Source organism: Schistocerca gregaria, chromosome 10, assembly GCF_023897955.1.
Source record: "Schistocerca gregaria isolate iqSchGreg1 chromosome 10, iqSchGreg1.2, whole genome shotgun sequence".
NCBI classification, from domain to species: Eukaryota; Metazoa; Arthropoda; class Insecta; order Orthoptera; family Acrididae; genus Schistocerca; species Schistocerca gregaria.
The window spans coordinates 91,397,274-91,417,624 of NC_064929.1; the positions used below are offsets into that span (position 1 = coordinate 91,397,274).

General features: G+C 38.8%; 2 protein-coding genes across 4 annotated transcripts in view; one reads left to right on the forward strand and one right to left on the reverse strand.

The window, feature by feature from the left end:
- The window catches only part of LOC126293731 (ubiquitin thioesterase OTU1), a 34,866-nt gene extending 26,094 nt beyond the window's left edge, over positions 1-8,772 (forward strand). For both annotated transcript variants that reach the window (XM_049987061.1, XM_049987060.1), the window contains one exon: positions 6,468-8,772. In XM_049987061.1, coding sequence (XP_049843018.1) covers positions 6,468-6,698 — 231 coding nt within the window. In that variant the 3' untranslated portion in view covers positions 6,699-8,772. The remainder of the gene's footprint in view (positions 1-6,467) is intronic.
- Positions 8,773-9,350: 578 nt separating this feature from the next.
- LOC126293727 (pre-mRNA-splicing factor 18) overlaps positions 9,351-20,351 on the reverse strand; it is a 115,503-nt gene continuing 104,502 nt past the window's right edge. For both annotated transcript variants that reach the window (XM_049987050.1, XM_049987049.1), the window contains exon 6: positions 9,351-20,243. The gene's annotated coding sequence lies outside the window, so the exon portion shown is untranslated. The remainder of the gene's footprint in view (positions 20,244-20,351) is intronic.

Sequence of the window (20,351 nt, forward strand, 5' to 3'; positions counted from 1 at the left end):
TCCAATACCTTTAACATACTGAAGGATCTTTTTGTACAGTTACTTATTGTTCCACACAATGTGCTTTTGCTCTGAGACATGCTGAATGTATTATAAAATGGGTGGAGCAGATTTGGTCATGTTAAGCTGTGTAGCTGGCCGTTAGTCTGGCAGAATATGACAACTGGTATCTTCATTATGAGTGGAAGTACATGCAATTGGAAACCTCTTGCAGTCTGTCATTGGGCTACATACAGATGGGAGATAAATCTTTGCAGTCATTAAGCTTACTTTAAGACATAGGTTGCTTGATAGCAAGATGTGATTTAGATATTTTCCACACTGATGTGGCTTCTGGGCAAGAAAAATTGGCCATGGAAGCACCACAGTGACAACAGTGCAGTTTTATCAGCTGCCCTACACAGCAGTGAAATCTGCCTGGCGGCACCAGAGCTTAAAAATTTGCATGCCACTGGAAAATATCTCCTAAAGAGTCATAATTGTGCACATCGTCAGACCCTTCCTTCACAGTGATTGACATAAATATTGTGAGTGATTTTTGTGCAGTTGTGGGCCCAGAATTCAAAAATGAAATCAGTTCCCGTTTATCGAGCCTAGTTTCCACATGACACATTACCCCCTATCTGTCAAAATCCTTGAAATGACAGCACCTGTGTAATTCTGCAGATGTAATTGTTGAAAAAAAAAATGCATTACGTTCTAGTAATTCTTATACTTAACCCTCAGTTTAGTAAGTCCAGAAATCTGTCTCCAGAGATGATAGGTGCTTAGCAAAATTCCTGATTAGTCATGGCCGTATACCTCACAACTGTGCAAACTGCTCAACTTCTTTTTTTATAACTGTGGAGAGTTACCTCTTAGACAAAAACTTAATCCTCTTGTGAATCTCATTTTGGATGAAAGGCTGTCAACCAGAAGAAGAAATAGCCACTATGCCTTCAGAGTTTCACTTGTGTTTCACTCAGGGGTGACAGTTGATTATGTGTTAATGTGCTACAGCACACTGTAAATATCATACTAAAATTAGGATCATTTCTCTTCTAAAGTGAGCCAGAAATTGCACTAAAATTATCCCATTTCTCTTCAAATGCATGTTGGTGTACAAATGAAATGGACAAAACTGTATTTCGTAGTGCTCTCTCCGCGACAACTAGAAGCCAGTGTCAAATGCTACAATGACGGTCAGCCACACTACGATCAGATCAGTGAAGGGTTTTCGAATGCACGTGCTCTGGTGTGAGTGTATAAAAACAACTGAAAGACTGGAAAACAAATAAATCACCAGGTCCGGATGGAATCCCAGTTCAATTTCACAACTAGTACTTTATGGCATTGGCCGATTACCGAGCTTGCATTTATCCTGAATGTCTTGCTCAGCACAAAGTTCCAAGTGACTGGAGAAAAGTGCAGATAACTGCAGTATATAAGACAGCTAAAAAAAACTGCAGTATATAAGACAGCTAAAAAAAAAAAACGGACCTGCAAAATTACAAACCAATATCTCTAACTTCTGTTCACTGCAAAATCCTCCAACATAGTCTCAAATAAGAAGCTTTCAACATAGTCTCAAATAAGAAGCTTTCAACATAGTCTCAAATAAGAAGCTTATGTGTGTGAACCGACACGGTTTTAGAAAGTATTGTTCGTGCGAAGCTTGCCCTATTCTCACAGAATATGCTCTGCGAATTGTAGATGAAGGGCAACAGGCAGGTTCCATATGTCTAGATTTCCGGAAAGCATTTGACACAGTGCCCCATTGCAGGAATAAGTTCAGATATGCGAGTGGCTCGAAGACTTCTTAAACGATAGAATTCGGTACGCCGTCCTCGACAGCGAACGTTCGTCGGAGACGAGGGTGTCGTCGGGAGTGCCTCCGGGGATGTGTGATAGGGTGGCTGGTGTTCTCTGTACACATAAATGATTTAAATAAAATAGAAAGAAACTTCCACATGGGAAAAATATATTAAAAACAAAGATTCCAAGACTTACCAAGCGGGAAAGTGCTGGTAGACAGGCACAAAAAAATAACACACACACACACACACACACACACACACACACACACACACACACACACACACACACACACAAAATTTCGAGCTTTCGCAACTGGCGGCTGCTTCGTCAGGAAAGAGGGAAGGAAAAAGAAAAAAGGAGAGGATGTGGGTTTTAAGGGAGAGGGTAAGGAGTCATTCCAATCCCGGGAGCAGAAAGACTTGCGCGGAACTGTGGTAGAGGAGACAAACGGTCGAATTCAGTTTATTGGGAGCATTTTAGGAAAGAGTGGTTCACTTGCAAAGGAGAGCGCATATAGCGAGCCGGTGTGACCTGTTCTCGAGTACTGCTAGAGTGTTCGGGATCGGTACCAGGTCGAATTGAAGCAATTCGGAAGCGGGCGGTTAGGTCTGTTACCGGTAGGTTTGAACAGTGCATAAGTGTTACCGAGTGCTTCAGTAACTCGAATGGGAATCTCTGGAGGGAAAGCGATATTCTTTTTGAGATACACTATTGAGAAAATTGAGAGAAATGGCATTTGAAGCTGACTGCCAAAAGATTCTACTGCTGCCAACATACTTCACATGTAAGGGTAAGAAAGATAAGATACAAGTAATTATGGCTTATATGGAGTCGTACAGGCAGTCATTTTTCCCTGGGTCTGTTTTCGAGCAGAGAGGCGGGGAAATGACAAGTAGAGGTACAGGGTGCCCTCTGCCACGCACCGTGCGGTGGCTTGCAGAGTATACTTGTAGGTGCAGATGTCATCCCTGCCAGCTCTGCCTGTATTTTTCTTTGAAAGTGTGTGTAAAGTATTGTAAAAGCAACATGGCGAATTCTGTAGATGATTTGCAAAAGTGTCCTTTTCGAGCAGGAGGAGAAAACAATGAGAGTTAAAGGCTCACCAATTAAGCTCAAACTATGTGAGTAGAAGCAGGTAGAGGTCCCTTTAAAGTTCCTAGAATATTTCTCCTGAGTGGGCTCTAGGAAAACATAAAATTCACTCTAAATATTTACGAGTAGTGAAGGAGGGACTTTTGAGCAATAATTAACATCGAGGTGCTGTGGCACAGTGGTCGAGTGCACTGGTGCAGTTTGTCAGCTGAGGTTCATTATTATTTCCCCCCCTCACAGTGTTAAACTGTTGATTGTAAACTTTAAATATACTGAAACAGTTCAATTTATATACATAAAAATAATACATTGAATTTAGTTATGATTACTACCTTTGTAATGTGATGGTGGAAAAAAGTAAGTATAATAGGACATTTAGTTTGGAAGTGTATCAAAAGTGTTGAATCTGTAAGTGTGATGTTCGTTATTCAGGAACAGTGGTGTGTGGGTTACACGGGGAGTGAAACGTCTGTGACACATTGAAGCATTAGTAAAACAAACATATAAACAACATATTTGTTCTTAGGTGATTCCCGATAATATTTAGTATTGCCTATCATGATGAAATAATGAAACACATTTATTTTAGTAATATTATAGCACATCAGTAAAATTTTGCACGAGCTGCCACTGGTTTTACCACTGGTGGCCTGGTTAAGAGGATCGTGTATCCCATTCTTTATTTTTTACACGAGTTTGACAGAACCAATGGACCACGCAACAGACCTTTAACTTTATCTCACAAAAATATTCAGAATAACATTAAAAAAAATTGTGCAGTATCCTAATGCTCCATCCACTATAAGGGCTGTTTGTCACAGTAAATAATTACTTGTTCCAGTGGCTTGTAGGAATGTTACTTTAAATGAAGATAATACAGTGGTGGATATAAAGAAGACCCACAGTTGAAACATTTGAGACAGACAGGATCAGCTAGGAATTAACTACTGCCTGTACTGCTTTCTTAACATTACGAGCTGTACTATAAAATGAAGAAAGCAATTTTGATGGACTCATTTACTGTGAGGTTTAACCCTCTGATTAGAAACACCACTGGTGAAATTAAAAGCTTATCAGTTAATGGTGAGGACTATTACATGCAGAAGTAGGGGTCGGACAGGTTGGTGAATGTGTTAGAAAGATCCTTCCTTTATGGTGCCCTTTATTCAGCCAATGCACAGTTGGTGTTAGTGTGGTACTTCTTCAATTTTTGTAGAGGACCCAGTGCACTCGTATATAGACTATTATTCCGATGGCGTCATCTCTCCAAGAACATTTTAAAACAACTGTGCCCTTCCCCCTTCCCCCATGTGCCCCTTCTGCCTGCATCTAATGTAATTTCATTGTCAAATGTGGCATTGTTTTTGAAAGAGTTTGGGTATTTCCCGGTGAAGTGAGACACGGGAATCAGCCTGGTATTTATCTAAGTAGATGTGGCAAATGACCTTAAAACAGTATACAGCACAGCAGCCCTCATTGTCAATCCGAGAAGCAGATTTGATCTGGAGCTGGCAAGCCTCTGCACATCCCTGAAGAGGGCACTTTAGTTCACTCGGCAACCCGAGTGGATAAATTTAGAAAGATAACAGTACTGAAAAGTATCCAGATGACAAACAGTTTTATATTTACGAAGGTGAGTTAAATGAAAACCTTAAGTTTGTAATAACAAATCAAAATTTTGCACCGTTATCCTGTAAGTTGGTACACATGCTACAAACAGCGTGTAGAATGGCCTGTAGGTGGTAGCATAGTGCAGATGCACACATACCGTCGCAGTATCAGTATAAATATGGCCGCCCCACTTGCGACTTGCACCAGCGAAGAACAGTGTTCTGTTATTTGGTTAGTGAAGGTGTGAAACCTATTGAAATTCATCGACAAATGAAGGCGCAGTACAGTGATGCATGTTTGTCACAGCAGCAAGTCTACAAATGGAGTAGGAAGTTTGCAAATGGTGTGACTTCAGTGGAAGATGCTCCTCGTCCAGGTCAGGCACAACGAGTCGTGACTTCACAGTGAAGGAAAGCTGCCGAGTGGCACTGAATGACATTGCAGCATGTTTACAGATTAGTCATGGGTCAGCACGGCACATTGTGCACGATGTACTCCAGTTTCACAAAGTGTCTGCAAGATGGGTGCCACGGCAGTTGACTCGTGGAATGAGAGAACATCATGTTGATGCTTGTGAAGAACTTCTTCGGCACTTTGAACGAGAAGGTGATACTTTCCTTACGAGAATCGTTACTGGGGACGAAACCTGGGTTCACTTGCACCAATCAGAAACCCAGAGAGCGAGCAAGGAATGGTGCCATTCCTCATCATGAAAACCAAAGTAGTTTCGAACAGAACCATCAGCAGGGAAGATTATGCTGACTCTCTTTTGGGACGAAAAAGGCGTCATTTTGGAGCATTACATGCCTAGAGGGACCACTGTCACCAGTGCATCATACACAAAAAAATCATCTGCAGCCTGCAATCAAATCAAGTGACATGGATTGGGGTCAGCAGGTGTCCTTTTGCAGTGTGACAATGCAAGGCCCCACACTGCCCATACAACAGTTGCAACAATCACAGACCTGCATTTTGAGTGTCTTCTCATCCAACATATTCACCAGATCTTGCCCCCAAGTGATTCCCATATGTTTGGACCACTCAAAGACGCAATGGGAGGAAAGAAGTTTCGTTCTGATGAAGAGGTACGCCACGCGGTGCACGAGTGGTTGCACGGACTACCAAAAGAATTTTTTTCTAAAGGAATTTATGCACTTTGTAAGTGCTGGAGGACTTGCATTGAGTGTGGGGGAGATTATGTTGAAAAGTGGTGCAGCTTTGTACCACTTCTGCACAATAAATAACATTTAAAAAAATATTTAAGGTTTTCATTTGACTCACCCTCGTACTTCAGAGTGATGTACAATTATTTTACTTCCAATTTAGGATCTCTATAACCACATTGAAAACAGAACGCAAATTATTGTGAATCGATAGCACGATCATGTTTCTGTGCACCCTGAAGATGGCCCAAAATGTACCAGAATTGGTTGCAAAAAAAAGTACTGCTGTTGTACATCTTACAACTGGAAAAATGTGTAGTGTATCGATGCAGATATGTTGATGATATTCTTTGTGTGTGTGTGGGGGGGGGGGGGGGGGGAGATTCCACAAGGCAACTCCAGACATTCTTGGAAAATATTAATTAGTGACGTATCACAATAAAGATCAGTATGGAATTAGGGGGTTTTGCCATTAATTTCCTGGGTCAAATTTACTGATACAAAATACAAACCGTATACTTAAAATTTACAAGAAAGATTCTCAGCTTCCTCTTTACACCCAAAATATTACAAACATGCAGCACTCCACAACACGATTCACAGTCTCATTTCTATACCCGTGGCCCAAAAAGGCTGTTACCAAGAACTTAGCACAAAAACAAACCTGAGAAAGCAGCCCAGATTCTTACTGTACCCAGGGAACAACGTAAATAGAACAGTAATGAAATGGTTCAGTTTCCTTTTATTAGTAAAATATCTAATAGAATAGGTAACATGTTATAGTCAAAGGATTTCTCTGTGCAGGGCGACAGCATCCAGACAATTTTCCCGACATCGGATGACCGCGTACTGCTGGAAGCGGAACAGTTGGCACGCGAGGCCAAGAGTAGCCGGCAATTCACAGACGTGGAGCGCTTCACGCTGAGCTGCCTCGAGTGCCGGGTGTCGCTGCGCGGGCAAGCCGAGGCACAGGCGCACGCCCGGGAGACCGGCCACACAAGCTTCGGGGAGGTCCCGGGTGCCCACGTGGAGTAGGAGGAGATGCTCTTGTATTTCGTCAGTATACTAGCAAAATTTACAACATGGATTGTCATTTCGGCATTTCTCTGTTTTTCATCCCTTTTGATCTGCAGTCGTCATAACACTTTTTTTTTATGTGAATTTTGTGTTTCCCTATGCCTGATACAACTGGTTGCTTATTGAGCCCTGAAGAAAAGCAACTTTGCCTTTGATGAAATTGTGCTCTTTGTAATTTACAACTGTACCTCACATTTTAATCACAATCGTGTATGTAATGGCACAGAGCTTCCAAACTTTGTACAGAAAGAAAAATAGGACGTACTAGCTTTGAAATCATAAAGAATTGTGGAATTTTAACAATTTAAACATCTACTACTGAAAGGAAATTAACAGTGTGTTGAAAATATCAATCTTCACGTAATAGGGTTTTGTCTTTTTTCCCCCCCCATATAATACTTTCCTTCCATTGCAGAATCAATAAGCACATTTCAAAAAAAATACACCTGAAACTAAAATTTCAGTGTTTTGAAACTAATCTGATAATTTGTATGACAAAAATCCAATATTTGCAAGCATTTGTGGTGCCAGTAATGTGATATCAAATTTTTATCTGAAAGGTGTTCTCAGATACAGACATAGTGCCTTATGTACCAGGCTTTGCTGTACATATAGGATTATTAATTGTTTTCCACATTATTACTTTTGACTTCTAGGTACATTTTCAGAATAGTGAATGTTTTACTCACCATAATAACATTTAATTTATATAAGTTTTTGTGCGCTGCTCGTGTGAAATCCTTTTTGTTGTTCTCTGCATCAAGAAATGAATGTGACTTTTAAATTTGTGACATTCGTTTCCATATTAATATTAATATTCCATTCATTCATTTGTTGGCGTGCATGTTGTTAACATTAAACGTGTATCTAGATTTCAAGAGTCAAAATAGTTTCATTTATAGCCAGCATGTTGGGGTAAAAAGATTTAACGTAGGTGATTTTTACAAAAAATTAAATGTTTAGAATACACCGTTAAGTAATATAAGTTGTGCATTCCCAGATAATGTTCAGTATTCATGTCATTAGCCTTCACATTGATAGATTTGCAGGATTTATCCATATATTTATTCTGTGCAGTCACTGGTGTGAGTATTCTTGTTTGGAAAATTTAAAATGTGGTCTGAATGTGCCCTTTTCTCAGATTTTGTGCTGGAGGAGGCAAGATAAAGACTTGCTAACCACCATGAGTTGTTGCATGTCCTTTTATTTTGTTTCTGAGGTATAACATTCATAATGTCTGCACTAATAGATGTGTGCGTGCAGTACATTCTCTGTGTGGCATACAAATCTACATCCAGTAGGTAAGGGTGACCTAATAGACAGTGGAATGTTAACACTCATCACAGGACTGGCAGAGCTCTTGAATTACCTCTATTGTTGTGTGTTAATTGACAGGACATACTGGGACCAAAATCCAAAATTTTCAGGCTTTTTTCCTGAATGAATTTTCACTCTGTGGCGGAGTGTGAGCTGATATAAGATACCTGACCGGATGAGACTTACATGAGAGAGAGAGAGAGAGAGAGAGAGAGAGAGAGAGAGAGAGAGAGAGAGAGAGAGAGAGATATCAGCTAAGCCTTACTAGTCACAAATCTAACACGATATTTATGACTGCTGCAGTTTCCCATTCCATTATGAAAGTGAGTGTCTAATACTCTGTCATTATTCCTTTATCACAAGTCTGTTGTTGCATTTAGAGAAATATTAAAAAAAATATCAGGGTTGAGAGTATAAAATTTGTTGAATATATATTTTATTTGGAGCACCTCCCTCGAATCATGACTTTTAGGAAGATTCCTAGAACAGACTAAGCAAAAACACGTTGTTCCTCACAATATATAGTTGTGCATTGCTGAAATTCCACATAAGCATAAACTTATTAATAGAAGTTACAAGCAATTTTCAATAGGAAGTTGTTGCTCGCCTACTGTGTAGAACTCTAGAATAGTTCCTTTACCAAAAGGAAGAGGGGGAAAATAACAAGCAGAAGGTGCAAGATGAACAGGTGTTCAAGCAGAATTTGAGGGATTTTCAGCCATTTGTGATCACCCCCCCCCCCCCCAGCTCTCTCTCTCTCTCTCTCTCTCTCTCTCTCTCTCTCTCTCTCTCTCTCAAAACCTGCATTTTTCATTTTTGGTAACGGTGCAAAGGCAACTGCACTGTCTTGTTTGAATCGTCTACAGTCCGGTAAAAGCATTTTTCAGAAGTGATTGGTGGATCTATATGATGCAGCTTAACAGGTTTCTTACTTTTACAGTAACTGTGTAACTTCCACTCATCCTGAAAATGTATTGGCAGACTATTTGTTGTGGACACGGTCACTTTGAGAACATGTTTCCACAGAAACAACATATTGGCACCAGCACCATAAACTCACCCATCCTTCCCCCTGCCCAACTTTTCCCACTCTCTCACGTACTTCACCTGCCCGTCTTGGGTTTCTGGTAAAACTTTCAAAAATAGATCTAGATTATGAGTCCCCTGTGCACCGCAAGCAGTACTTGTGTCACTTAGGCCTTGAACTGGCCCTGGTTGTGTAAAACCAATGACAGGGAACCTCTCATTGTTTCTTTTACACTGAGGCACCATTACTTGATTTTTAGTCCCCCCCCCCCCCCCCCCCCCACTCCCCCTTAAAAAGGCACCTTTAGGCACTTTAAGCGCATCAGAAGCACATAGACCACCTTTATGGTATTTGCATAAGTGCATAAAACAGCAATTAGTTTCACAATATTATGAAGACACTGATTTTCTTTTTTTCTTTCTTTTCACCTTGCATGATTCACTCCACCCCCCTCCCCTTCCAATTCTGCAACATTTGGCAAACACATTTTTATTAATCATACCCCAAATTAAGAAATAGTTCAGTAATCTGGTTATAGATAAGGTGTGCCACACAGAAGAGGGCAACTTGGTGAAAGGTTTCCTTGGAAACATACTTTTAGATTCTAAAAAAAAAACTTTACATAGTTACACTGTCCATTTGCTCATTTGATAACAACTTGGTCTCTCTCTCCCTGTGTGTGTGTGTGTGTGTGTGTGTGTGTGTGTGTGTACACTTTTATGAGATGAAAATTGGTGGGAGGGCTTGCAGGTAGGCCTACACTCATCTCAAAACACTACTTGCACAGATCTACATGTCAATGTTCATATAATATACTTTTAACTTGCTAACATAAATAATCATAACTGATAACTATCTACATTCTTCAATTTTACTGCAAATAGTTATTCTGTTGTTCCATCCGTGTACATGCAGTACACACAGGCTGTTGGTGTTACCACTAGACTAATTCCTTCTCTCACACGACGTAGTTTGGCTTTGCTTTGCTGCTTACTCTATTGGTTAACTCATAACTGTTTTCATTTGTGACACACTTGTGTTGCCCTGTGTTTCCTGAGAGCATGGACTGGATAGAGGAGATGGGTGTAGGGTAAATGATCCATAAATTTTTTCGAGTACAGCTGTATATTCTCCATCATTATTATCTTCTTCTTCTTCTTCTTCTAATATTTTGACCCTAAACCTTTTGGACATCTTCAGAGTGAGCTAAAGTACTCGTTCCACGATTTAAACCACGGAGATGTCGATTGGCGACCGAGAGTGAGTCTAAAGCGACCGAGAGCGAGTCTAAATTGAATCTGTGGCTACATGGTCGATCTGTGCTTTAATATCCACAGATCATTATTAGCTGGGCTGTAGTGACATCTTTGCAAGTTTGTGAAAGCAAGTACTGGATTCAATGATTTCTGCAGGTTGAGACTGCTACCTCTGTTAATTAAATTTTGACCAAATGAATTTCCATTGCATATTTCACCACTAAGTCCCAAAAAGACAAAGTCAGTTGTAGAATTTAGAGATTTTTGTATCATATAGAGTAACCATTTTCAATGCAGTGCTCTGGCTCAGCCAGTTTTTTGGTCCTACAGTGCTCACTGCATCATACAAGGACAGTATGAGCTTGCCCATTGTATAAAAGGCCACACTCGCAAGGGACCACCTCATAAATACCATCCTTGAGGAGGCATTGTCTCTCCTTTGACAGAACCTAAAAGTGTTGATGTTTTTGTTGGAGAGTGAAAAACTGCTTTAAATTTGTGCTAGGTGATGAAATGACCTATTTTAGATGATAAGTTTCCCACATATGGCAGGAAAGCTGTGAAGCTTATCTGTGACTTCTTTCTCATTCCTTATGCCCACCTTACATATCTATTGTCAATAATACCCATTTGCTTCAAAAACTGCCTTTAAGTGTAGAAGCTCACCATGCAAACTGCTCTGGGTAGCAGTGCTGTTTTCTGTGAACCAAAGTTCTGAGGACACTTGTGGTTTGTGAAAGTCTGTATGAACTGGCTTCCAGTAAACTTCATGTCCCGAGGTGTCATTTTGTGACAAACCAAACTGTCGAGATGCACATTGGGTAACTGAATTTATATTTCTTGAAATACATCTTGATGTACACAATGGACTGCATGTAAAATATTCAGTTGCCAAATTGCCATTCGGGCACGTAACTCACCATCAGCGCCATGCGATACAGACGACAATCAAATAAATGTCTATAATGACACAACATTTTGTGTACATTGCAGTAGAAATATGTTTTCTTACATGTTGTTTACACCTATATCAGATGGCATGTGTCGGCTCTATTCTCTGTGTGCAGTACACAGGTTGTCTTGCATACACGTTATAGCTGTCAGACATTAAACAGCCGCAGTTCTTGGTCGTATTGTATCCTAACGTCACAGGATGAAAATGTGGAACTGGTAGTCAAGTCTATATTACAGGCCTCGTGTTACCTCCAAGATCATATTTAGAAACACAAGTGATGTGTGTCCCCTGTACAGGGTTTCCCACAAGGAATAGCCAGTATTCAGAGATATGACACGAATTAATTGAAGCAATAAAGCCTAATAAACATGGGATCTAAAATCTGTACCTTAACAGATATGAGCACTCGTTTGTCTTCGCTACTCTGAAATGTTTCTCTTCTACTGAAGCCCGTAAGGTGTGCAGTTTAGAGCCCATGTTTACTAGCCAATTTTTTTCTTGGTTTTATCCATATACCTCCTTCCAAAATATGGAAAGCAAAGACCTTGCAGTAGAAGAGTGTTTTCTCACAAATCAAAGATGAAGTGCTCAAGGGTCTCAAGGTATGCATGTCAGAGCCCATGTTTACTAGACTTTTTTGCTCTGAATCATCATTCCTGTCGTATCCTCGAATATTGACTGTTCCTACTGGGACACCCAGTATATAATGAATACCACACTTAGACAAATAGTATATAAGGGTAGAATATAGAAAGATAAAAATGGCGATGTTAACTGTCACGAACAACATACTGAGCAAGACAGGTGTAATGCAACAAAATCAGTGTTTATGATATAACGAGGTTGTCGACTTGCAATGTTATCTGAGGGTGAAACAAGTTATCTTGCCAAATTCGGTCCATTTTACATGCAGGAAAACAGAAGAAAGCTCTAATCCGAACCTATTTGATTAAAACATTGTTACAGTTTTGCATTATACATCTTATGTCTTAACTCTCGTTCATTAAAAGACATTGCCTAGGTGTTTTGTCATGTGAGTGTTTGTCTGTTTCTTCTAGGATATTCAGTAATCTGCCTGCCTTGTGAAGAATGGTGACACCTTTAGCATCATTTTCAGAATGCTTGTGCTCCCTTAAATGAGCACTAAATGCTGAGAAATTGGACTAACTGACATTAAGATATTCTCGAAGCCACGTTTTTAAGCTTTTCGAGGTTTGCCACATGTAAAACTTAATCGTGGTCACTATATTTTATCTTATATACTCCGTACATGTTACATGCCCGATTATCTAAGTGTTATATAATGCACGACTCTACAGTGTTCTATGTTCTGAAGCCAATTTGCAGCCCAATTTTCCAAAACAAATGACTTATGTTATCAGAGATGTGATCCCACTAATGATAAAAACTATACACCTATCTTTTCTTTTGTTCACTCCTTTCTAATGTGACCTGATCTGTATTCCTAGTTTCTACCTGCAGCTTCTTGGTCTGTAATGTCGTAATAAATTATTCGTTGTATGTAATTCATTACTAATATTTGCCTCACTTACAGAATATTTGATTAATTGTCAATTAATGACCATAAGTATGCTTCTTCATGGGACTGTGGATGGCAGTTGTGAATTATGCAATAAGATGTAATGTGTTGTTGGTATACACTCACTGGTGGGAACTCCCGTCTCTCTTGACCTTCAGATTAAAAAAAAATGAATAGTCCCATCATCCTCAGGGCCTGTGCTGAAAGTGATACTTTATACACCATATTATACCATTAGTAACATTTGTTAGCTTCATCAAGAGTGCCATCAAATGGGACAAGTGTGTCATCTATAAGACATATTTAGTCAGGTCTTCACAATGTTCAAAAAATTTATTTTCGGCAGTACCTAAAAATACATTTGTGAGAGTCACCCGTAGCTAGGTCTTCTGTTTGTTCGTATATGTGTAAAGAATCTCTGTGATAGGACTAATGAAATGATCACCTACTTCATCAATTTATATCTGGCTCATATTATTAAGGGATTTAATGCAACAGTTGTTTCTCACATCTTTGCTCCCAAAGGCTCCTGTCTTTCCAATCCTCTTGTTTGCAAATTCTTCTCTGACACAGTTCTCCCGACTACCTCTTCCCATATTATTTTTGGGCATCGCCTTTGCCTATTAGTTGGAAACTATTTCATCATCTTAGGCAATCTCTTCTCACCCATTTTCCTTAGGTGGTGTCTGTTACAGTGGTGCCAGGTTTATTCTCATAAGTATGTCTTCATTTTTAATTATGTCCTGCAGTGTCAACCTAAAGCAACTGACTAAATTAACATCTTCATTAATAATAACTTCCTCTTAAATTTTTCCGTTATTTCCTATATTTCTGTTCCGTTCATAGCTTTGTTTGTCTATCTTGGCCATTACAATTCTTAATTTCACTTTTACTAGACAAGACCCTGATAATATTTATGCAAGTTCACCGACCTTACTAACCCAAAATCTATCGCCCCACACTCACAATAACGAAATACTCAGTTTTCTTTAAACTGATGGTTAAACCCAATTTCCGATATTGTCTGTGCAACTTTCTAATTGTGTAGTTTGTGTCATCCTTGTTCTCTGGGGGGGGGGAACAGGCATCAGCAAAATGCAAAGTGAAGAGCATGTCGCCATTTATACGTACACCTATACTACAACAAGAAGTTTTCTGTAAATTTAACACAGAATTAGAGTATATTTTAAATAATGTAGATACTGTCGTGCTTTCATCACTTGAATCTCACCAGATATATTAATATCTACTTTAATTGTACAATTTGTGTCACCAAATAAAGCCTTAACAGCTTGAGCATATAAAGGAGTCACTCCATTCTCTTCACGTTATAATCCACTGTTTACAGAGGGAATCTATTGTAGCATTTCTTAAATAATTGAAAACCGTGTGGGCGGTATAAATTCCTGACCAGTCTTTCTTCCGTGACCTGTTTTAAGCAAAACGTATTGTCTGTGAATAATCTTCTGGCACAGAATCCATTCTGTTGATGTCCATTCACAATCTGTGATTTGATTGTCACCTTCATAATTTTCGTATATAATCCAGAAACGGAATTCGTTACACTCAGTCCTGTATAGCATTGCAATTTTCCTGTCACCCTTCTTGTGTATGTTGGATAAGTTTCATGTTTTCCATTCCTGTGGTAATTGTTCTCTCTCTTCCTTCTCCCTCTCCCCTTTTCCCTCCAGAAACATGAAAACGTAGGCCATTAATTCCAGTTTATCTGTCCAGTAGGCAATCCATTCTGTGTTATCTGCCTTTCCTTTTTAACCGCACCCAACCTACACATCTGTCCCCCCCTATGGAAGGAACTGTCAGTTCCAAAAGCTACGATAGATAGTGTTGTCACTTTTATATCTGTGCTGGACATTTTGCCTCCTGGCCAGCGAGTTTGTCTCATAATTTGTTTCCTCAGTTGAATTTTACTTTCATAAAATATACATTAGCACACGAAGATGTCGTAAGTCAGACTGGCTTGTGCATTTTGTCTTTTACAGCAGTCGCACGTAACTACCTCACATTTGCATTTCCAGTAGTAATGAATGCATTTTCCCGACGTACACACGTTCTCGTATCATTTATTAAGTGTATGATAGCAAACTGCAGTATGACAAAGAGTGAGGATGGGGGATGGGAGAGATTACACATAATGATAGTGTTCTGTACTGTATTCAGTTGCCACCCACTGCACTGATAACTGCCAAACATCCTAATGTCAGTGGATTGTTTGTGAAGAATGTTTGCACCACAGTAACACCGAATTCCCTGCACTGGTTTGGAAGATATACAGAAATGTAACCAGTGAAGTCCACAGCAGTGTGCACTCGATGGCTGTGCTCCTTCCAACTGTACAGAAGATAGCAGTGATTTTTCCCACCCATTCTGAATGTCAGTCATTGTTAAATGATAAAGAAGAGTGTAGTGCTGCCTATTGAGAGGAGTCGGCTGTGCCACACGACACGGTTCAGTCGTGTTCAAACAGTGTCCTCAGTTATTTTGTAATTTGTTTGTACAAAGGAATAACGGGAAAATGTTTGTGGGCTAGTATGACAGCTTCTTGTTATTAAGTTTACTTGAATGAAACCACCAAATTTAAAATGCAATAATATTAGATTATACATACCAGGGAGCAAAGAGTCACTTTCTGACAATGTGTTGTCCAGTAAACAGTCCCCACTATTCGCCTGCTATGACAGCCAGGACATAAGGCATTTTTTAAATAATTGTATTGACTTAACACAAAAGGAAACACTAGGCATATTGTGATTAAGAAACATTGAAATCTTACTCGAAACATTGCCACCAGTCTTGACGATAAGGTGCCATCTGCGGTTACTGTTCGTAGTATCTGAGAAACAAACGTATGTGAAGCACACACACATTTGCGATTCCTGACAATAGTTGCAGCATCCTCTCGGACGATTTTCTCGAATCGTCGTGCTCCATTTGAGACGGGACAGAAGTGTACCTAGCTTCTAGTGTGGTTCACAAGAGTACCCTGCAGGCAGGTGCCCTTCGATTTTATTCGTACTTGTAGCCTAAGTCAATGCCCAGACATTGGTTTCTTGAAGCAGAAATATACAATTCTTTTAAAAAACTCAAAAAATCTTTTTAAGGTTAGCTGATACGAGAGCACTACAAAGTAAATAAAATTTGTGGCTTATCGGCACAATTGTCGGTAGGTGACTGCATAACATAAGTCTTGTGAACACCGTGTCACCTACTCAAAACTCGCTAGTAGTGAGGGGAAACAAAACTCATCGAGCGAGAGTAGATCTGCAGGAAGCGGGCAGTGCGAAACCTTATGGAGATGAGCTTGGGGATAACTCTGCATTCGGCGGGCTGTCGACTGATCTCTCTGCGATGACACTCGGCATGGTGCACGAGGCGAGGTCCACGGTACCTGGGCTTCCTGCTGCCCACAGATAAACACCTGTCAGCAGATCGTCTGTGCCGTGTGTCGGTGTTGCCCTCGCTGCACTACCCGGGCCAGCTCGTCTGTCTCCATCGCGATGTCTGTCGGTAGGGATACTAAACTGCCAATTGCAAATGTTGGGTGACAGATATTGAATTGTGTATTTAAAAAAAATAAAAGAACATATTTCTGTTTTTAATTACTGTCAACACAAAAATAGCAGTATTCACAATAAATTAAAAATTATCGCAAAAGCTCGAAAGTCGTGTAGAAAATAATATTCTTTTTAATGCCTACAAATAGAACAATATTATTGATGGATAATTTTTTTTCTCATTTAACAATAAGGCATTTCACGTGTCTGTTGATTTTTAATTTATTTTCATGCAGTTAGTAACTGAAAATAAAAAGATTAGTTTTTACTAAAAATTATTATTATATATTTGTAAATTAGTATGGATTTTTTAAAAAAAAGTAAAAGCAAATGTTGCTACTCGTGAGTTCTGAACTGAGGACTAGACATTTGCAAGACTTTTGTGCTAAGCATTTGTCTACCAACACAACAATTTTGTTGACAACAGTTGAAAGTCCTTGAGACACTGTGTGTGTGTGTGTGTGTGTGTGTGTGTGTGTGTGTGTTACAAATGTTTTGTGCTCTGAAATCATCTAATCTTCAAAAGCAATTTTCCAAAGTGTTTTTTTTTTTCTCTTTTTCTTTTTCTTTCAATGATTGTGCCTTGCTACTTTAGGGAACGGATGTCCGGAAATTGACCTTCAAATCATACAAGTACCTAGCAAGTGGATGAGGCTGAGCAGCCTGTGAGGTCCCCAAGTATCAGGCTACAAATCAAAAGGTCTGGTATAGTGCATGTCTGTGACGTCTTGCAGTGAGTTGTTAATACGAAAAATGCCAAGTAGCACTGTGGTTTGAAATCCACATTAAAGTGTAGGTCCACATGTTACACCATGTAAGTCCATTCAAAGGTCTGAGGGATGCAACTTGTAATCAACTTAACTGTGTAGAGCTCTATTATGTTCTGCTTGCCAGTGACTTCCCCATTTTCCTGTTTTGTGCCTCAATCTCTCTTTCGCAGATGTAAATACAACACTCTGTCTGGGACTGCAGTTTATGTTGTCGGGTAATAATATTATTTCCAAAAGAGCTAAGTGTTCACTACACAAAATCAGGCTGCTTCTACAGTTTCATAAAAATTTTAAAAAACTAGTCATTGGGAGTTTTTGAAGCTTTCTACTTCAAGTCTGTATTTGCTTAACAATAAGGTTCTTTTTTCACAGCCGTGAGAAAACTAAAGTCTCTCATTTTTTATTGCCCATACATGTTTAAATATTGATATACTGTCATCAATGGTTTCTCTTATAGCAACAGTGACTAAGTGGTCCCCCCCCCCCCCCCCTCACCACAACACACCTGCTACTTTAGTAAAAGAAACTGTCACTTGAAACTACAAATTATTGTAAATGAAAAAACAGAAAATCTAGGATGGAATGTAACAGCATTATGAAACAAGTAGTTGCTACTCACCGTATAGCGGAGATTGAAGGTGCAGATTATAGTAACAGTTTCATAACTTTTCTAAGTCTTCAAAGTGGAGAACTAGAAGCGATATTTTTTCTCAGATTGGGTTCTCAAACAGTGATGCCAAGAGCTGCAGATGGTAAAGACTAGGAAGAATCATATCCGTCAAATAATCTTTCAAATTATTCCAAAAAGTCAAGTGTACCAAAATTAAGTTAACTGATATTCCATTTTTCAGAATATTGCCTGTTCCATTTCTGGTCATTTATTTCAAAGAAATATCACACTGGGTAGTTAGATGGGGCTTTAGTGCTAGGGGAGAATCGTGGCACAGTAATTAGCAGTGTCTAACACAAATTTCATGTGTTTGGCTGTATGACAGAAAACATGCTATAAAAACTTTGGGACTGCACAATAAAGGATTTCTAAGTATGCTATTGTATTACTTTGGAATTGAAAGACTTGATTGTTGTAACTGTGGGGATAAAAGACTAGATGCTATAAAAATCATTTTTGAAGGTATGTTTATAGATACATATTTATCACGTGGATAAATTCAAATACTTCTACTAGTAGAGATCATTTATTTCAGTTGATAAGTCATACAGGGTGATTTGCCCAGATGACAGTCTTGCACTATTGACATTTATGGCTCACACAGCATAATTAGAGAGAGTCATTTGATAATGAAATACACAATTTTATTTGTATAATGTATTTGCAATATAAGCAATTTCAGTATGCAAGGCCTGTTTTGTGGGTTATAGATATTCCAAAGGAATCTATTTTTATTGTTGTAGCATATATGCTTTATTATGACTGGTAAGCATGTTGCTATTTAATGTTGCTATTTAGCTAAATATAAAGAAAACAGTGACCTCAGTTTTAAGTATAATTAGTTTTTAGTGGAGCCTGTTTTCTGATACGAACTGTTTTTAATATCTTCACTATCGTCACGAAAACTGGATCTCATCCTTTATACAAAGCTGTGATTTTTCAACGCCTGAGTATAACTCTTTAGTACAAATGTCAGTGTAAATGACCAGCATTGATCTCAGCCGTGGAGCTGAAGAAATCTGCAGGTATTACAGTTCATATCTGCATACTCCAGTGATATAACAGTAGCAAATACCTTATATAATAAAGCTTTATTGTTTTATACATTTTTGTTGACAGTATGTTATCACTAAAATGGGAGTAATATTTGTGCAACTTCAGTACTTTGTAATGATTCAGTGCTATGTGCAATAATCACGCAGCTATGAGGCTAATAGAATTAGTAATAGCTTGTACAAAGGAAAGTACCTGCTTCGGACAGTGACAAAGATCTGTTGCCTGTAAGTGAAATTTTAAATTTTTTTTTTTATTAATTACTAGTTAATATTGTAGCCCGTAAGCTGGTTAAATTGACCTCATTTAGCTCAGAATCGACACTCGCTCACTAAGTGCAGTTGTATTTCTATTCTTGTTCTATGTAAGTACTGCGCACTTACCTGTGCAGTGTGTTTATCTTTTTAGTGATATATCTACATAAGTAATCACCTTAGTTGAAGCTTTCTGCACCAATAATATTTTCAGTACATCATATTTTTAACAAGGCTTGCTGCAGTATTACAGGCTTGTGAATTGTTGACACATTTCAGTAAGACTGCACTTTCAATTTTAGCGTTCTAGTTGCAGGAAAGCCCCACATTAAAATGGTTGCTCAAGTTCTTATAGTACTCCAGGTGGCTCATGAGAGTCCCTTATTAATGTAGTGCATCCATTATACCTACAGGTAATTATCAACTGAAATTCTAAACAAATGTATTACAGTAATTTATTTACATAGTTCTATGTACATTGGGGAGCCCATATACCTCATATGTTATAATATATGGCTATAAAACAAAGAAATTGTTTGCCATTTGTCATTTTTGACAAATTTTTATTTTTTAATGTAATAAAGACTTATTGTTACTCTACCTTTTTGTTACAAATCCTCTTTATCATATAGACATAAGTAACAAAAGATTACAACGTATCTTGATTTGAAAACATTTTGTTTGAATTTGAATTAAGGCTAGTCTGTTAATCATTTAAACTGTAGAACATGCAAATAAACGTGACAGTTTTCTGCAGTATTTGCCCCAGAGCATGCTCCGGTTATAAAACTGTTACAAGGCTCACGAAGACAGGACCAACTGTCACATAACAAATTCATAAATGTTTAGAAAGTTATTGGCCGTTTTTTAACTATCCTCAGAGGTACGCACTGTCATATTTTTAGATTACATACATTTTGATTCAAATGAGTTCCACAAGGTAGCATACAAATTACTGGTGGTTCAGCCATCACTTCTTTTATACCTGCCTGTCTGGCATACTGTTCTTCCTCTATTGCGGGCGAGACACTGATGTCGTATCGGATATGTGCAGCAACTCGGGTGAAGGTGGAATTGTTAACCGTACAGCTGAAAAGAAAGGTGACATGGCATAACGATTGGTCATTGCCCACTAGTAAAGAAACACGTGATGCATAAGTAATAATTTACCTTACAGTGGAAACAAAGAAAAAAAAA